The 4,403-nt window shown below is 61.0% G+C and overlaps 1 protein-coding gene across 1 annotated transcript in view; it reads right to left on the reverse strand.

Annotated features, from left to right (window-relative positions):
• Tgm4 (transglutaminase 4) overlaps positions 1 to 4,403 on the reverse strand; it is a gene marked incomplete at its 5' end in the record, with an annotated part of 29,507 nt that extends 25,104 nt beyond the window's left edge. The window contains 2 exon segments of the mRNA XM_005383619.2: positions 2,384 to 2,530; positions 4,254 to 4,403. Of these exon segments, the coding sequence (XP_005383676.2) occupies positions 2,384 to 2,530; positions 4,254 to 4,403 (297 nt within the window).

Consider the following 4,403-nt stretch of genomic DNA (forward strand, 5'->3'; position numbering starts at 1 on the left):
AAAAAAAAAAAAAAAAGAGGCAGTGAAATAAAAAGAAAAAGGCGGTGACTGACCGATCGGAGCCTGGCTGCAGGAGCTGATGTCAAACTGCCAGACCCAGCACCAACCAAACCAAGCTCTGCCGCCCCGGTGCCCAGCGGAGGCAAATATTGACTGGAGGTTTATTGAGCACAAACCTCTGAAGTGGGAAAGCAGATACGGGAATCCCTCTCGACCCTCCGACCTGACTGTGGAGGCGTGCTGGGGCCGCTCTTGGAAAGTGACCACATTTCCCGAGAAAACTTGTATCTGGTGGGCTTCCTGTATGTATGTATGTGTCTGGTGCTGTTTTTGAGACAAGGTCTTGCTACATATTTCAGACTGGCCTTGCATCACAGTGATCCTCCTGCCTCAGCCTCCCAAGTGCTATGGTTACAGGCATGTGCCCCCATGCCCGGCCACACGGGCATATTTGTTAAAGTGGGAACGTCAGCCATCTCTGTGTCCAGCATGTGTGGATGGGAGCCTGGGCCCTCGACTTCCCATTCTCCTTGTCAGACACCGCCCAGGGTGGCCCCACCCGCCCCTCAGTACCTTCCAGTGTCCGCCCCACGTGACCCCAACCCGCAGGGCGGGGGCGGGGGGGGGGCTTTGCCTTCCTCACTGCTGCAAGTGTGGGGTCAGACTGGCTCGGGGAAGGGGGAGGTGGCTGGTGACGAGAGGGTCCCCATCCCGCGAGGCTTCTCTGGGCTCTGCGCTGAGGGAAGGCGGCTTAGTCCCGGTCCTGGCAGGAGCCCTGCAGTCAAGACAGGCGTCGCAGTCCCTTGGTGCTGCGTCCGTGTGGCATAGGGCAAATCACCGGCCTGCCCGAGCCCTAGTCCCAACCCGTGACAGGAACAGGGAGAACTTTCTCGGGTGGGGCCAATCCCTTCCTACCCCGTGAGTCACAGCCTGGCCCGGGCCTGTGAGAGCTAACCAGGTTCTGCAGTAGGAGGAGAGTTTGCTGCCGGAGAGCGGAAGGAAAAGCAGCACAACAGCTCGGCAGCAGGGCCAGGCCCCGTGGCCTTGAGACCGTGTGAGCACAGGTTTTGGGGTGACTCCACGCTGGGGGGCTGGGGCTGGAGGAGGCGCCCCAGGGGACATGGAGGGGAGGCCACCCCGGCAGCAGGTGACACACTGAGAAGGCGCAGGGCCCCTGGCCCACGTGGAGGGTGCGAAGACGCTGCGAAGCTAAGGGGCGCTCAGAGACTGGGCTAAGGGGAACAGACCTCCAGGCCGCAGCCCTGGTGCCGGATGAGCCCAGGAGCCAGGGGCTTGAGGTGAAGGGCGGAGCAGGATCCCGGCCACCGCCCCTGCGCAGAGGTCGATTTCCTGGAGACAGGGGACCTGCCCACCGGTCTCCGCCTCCAGCACCAAAAAGGAGGAAAGGACCGAGGTTTCGTGCCTGGTGGCATTAACGTACAAAAAATATTTATTAGCCCAGGTTCCCTCTTCTCGGTGTAACATGCGCACGACGTCGGGAAGCCCGAGGAGGCCCGACGGGCGACGGGCCGCGGTGCGGCACTGCACTGCCGCTGCACTGCGTGAGGCCCAGAAGCCCGGACCGCAGCGTCCGCGGGCTCGCTGTGCCCGCCCGGGAGCCCGAGCGGCAACACGCTGCACAGACGCCGCGGGCTCTCTGGGCACAGGCGGTGGCGCGCCCTCCCAGCCGGAGGGTGGGGCCCGGTCCCTGGGGAGCTTGGCCGGCGGCAAGGCCTCGCGGGCCTGGCACCTCCCTGCGGTGACGTCAGGAGGCTGCACACCCAGGGGCCGGAAGCACACCCAGCCGAGGTGAGGCTCCGCGGTCACCTCTCCGCCAAGCACCAAGGTGTCACTGCTGCTTGTGCGGGACGGCCTTCCGGCTGGGCGGGAGCTTCCTGTGGATCAGGGTGAGCCCGCAGAGGATGAGGAACACGCCTCCCCACCACAGCACCTCCTGGCACTCGCCGTACAGCACGTAGCCCAGCAAGGCCTGCGGGCAGAGACAGCGTGAGGGCACCGCTCCCCGTGGCCAGCGCCGCAGGTCTGCAGCCAGAAGCTGGGCCTCCCCTTCCTCTCCCAGCCCCGGGCCCCAGCAGAGTGTGGGGGGAAGACCCCGGGAGACACCCGGGCTGGGAGGGACCTCAAGCAGAGGCTCCCACCTCTGCAGGGAGTAGATAGGCTCTTTCCAGTCAGGCTTCGTTCCCACCTCCAGAGGTCTCACGTTTAACTGCTCTGTGGCTGAGGAGCAGCCAGGCAGCGGTCAAGGCTCAACCCAACCCCAAGTCACTTCCTGTCCCTGCTGCCTGGGCTCCTCAAGGACAACACACTCAGGGCCCAGGTTTAGGACAGGGCACCATGGGCACCGTGCCCTCAGGGTACTCACCGAGCTGAGGATGTTTGAAAAGGTCACTGTGACCGATGCAATGGCTGATGACATGGAGAAACTGAGGCCCCGGCTGAAGAAGGTCCACATCAGAGAATTGGCACTGAACATCGTAACAATGCCTACGACGCAGAAGCCCATGTGGACCTGCAGAAGAAAGGGTCACTGCAGCCACCCTCCCAGGACACCCGAGAGCGCAGGCAGCCTCAGAACTCCCCGTACGGGCTCCCGTGACGGCCAGTGCGAGGCAGACCCATCTACAGCGCACCGAACTCAGGAAGACCCTGGCTGGCCACGCGGCCTTGGGCAGAAGCAAAATGTGAATGCAGGACAGTACTTCCACTGAGCACAAGCCCGTCTTCCACAGTGCCAGTGCGGGGCCCCAGGGCCCCAGCGCGTGGTGGCCCCATTACCTGGCATGCGATCTGAGGTCAGGGGTGCAGCCCTACTTCTGGGGTCAGGCTGAGTACAGCAGCCCAGAACCGAGCTGTCTCCACCCAGTCTGCTCGAGCGCTGCGTCCCCTAAGGCGGCCCATCAGGGCGTCTGGGCTCCTTGCGCTGTGTACTCAGGGCATTCGTTTGCCCATCTGTTTTGTTTTGTTTTTTTTTTTTTGGTACTGGGAATCGAACTCAGGACCTTGTGCTTGCCAGGCAGGTGCTTGCGCCACTGAGCTGTATCCCCAGCCCCATAAATTTCTACTTAACTATCAGATGTTTGGTTTTTTTTTTGTACCAGGAATCGAACTCAGGACCTTGTGCTTGCCAGGCAGGTGCTTATGCCACTGAGCTATATCCCCGGCCCTATGCCCATCTGACAGATGAAGACGGGGAGGCATTGTGTCACTTCCCTCAAGTGCCAGTGGACAGCACCCCCAGGATTCAACCCCAGCAGCAGGCCCCAAGCCCCTCACTGGGACCCAGCCCTGCCTCAGACAGGCCACCCGGGCCATGCGTCCTCTCAGACATCACTTGGAGAACCCGCAGCAAATGTGTTTCCCCTCTTTCTCTCCTGGTTTTTAATGGGAGAAAACTTTGACAGCAGAAAAGGTCTTTAGAAGTCCCCTGCCCAAAGGTCACGCAGCGCTTGCTTGGCTGTGAGGAAGGAACCAGCCAGTAGGCTCACCGTTTCCCCCAAGGTAGGGCCCATTCACACAATTTTAAAAATTTTTTTATTTTTTTGAGACTGAGTCTCGCTATGTCTTGTCCAGGCTGGCCTTTAACCCACTATGTAGCTCTGTCTGGCCTCAAAACTTGTGATCCTCCTGCCTCAGCCTCCCGAGTGCTGAGATTACAGGTGTGTGCTACCACACTCGGCATCATCATTCTTATTTCTTGCCAATTTTCCAGCAGCTGAATACCAAGTGTCTTGAGGACAGGGGCCCTTGTAATTTACACAAAGGCGTGCTACAGGCCAGCGGCAGTCTCTCCTATAACACGTGAAGAGTTAGGCAACGCACATCACAACCGCAAAGACTAAGGAACTTCACGGCCCACGCACCCAAGAACTGCGCCCAACAGAATGCTAACTTCCAGCAGGGCAGCTCTCACTACAGGTGCCCGCAATGGGCTAGAACCTAAATACGGCATCTCCTGCCCTGGCCAGGGCCCAAGCCTGGGTTGCAGGGGCAGTGAGAGCCTCGCAGCAAACAGGCTGGTGTGGACCGGGGAGAGGCTCGAGGTGCAGTGCTGCACACGGAGGCAGCGGCTCGGGACTTCTCTCTGCTAGGTGAGTTCTAGGACCCATCTCTCACGGCTCCTTCGCGCCTGGGTTACCCCGACCACCAGTTTTCCCGGCAGCAGGTTAGCTCGGTCAGAAGACCCACGAATGACGTTGGTGACGGAGGAAAGAGATGGGCGACAGGTTTCTCACCTTCACAGTCGCGCGCAGAGAAAGGCTGAAGCCCGTCTAAGGGCTTAAAATGAGAGGTGGGAGGTGGCGGTGTCCCCGGGAGCGAGAGGCCCGGCGCACGGGCGGGCGGGGCGCCTGCAGGGAGCGGCCTGGCCCCGCGCCGACGCCCCC

The sequence above is a fragment of the Chinchilla lanigera genome, unplaced genomic scaffold (assembly GCF_000276665.1).
Source record: "Chinchilla lanigera isolate Chin_1 unplaced genomic scaffold, ChiLan1.0 scaffold00019, whole genome shotgun sequence".
NCBI lineage: Eukaryota > Metazoa > Chordata > Mammalia > Rodentia > Chinchillidae > Chinchilla > Chinchilla lanigera.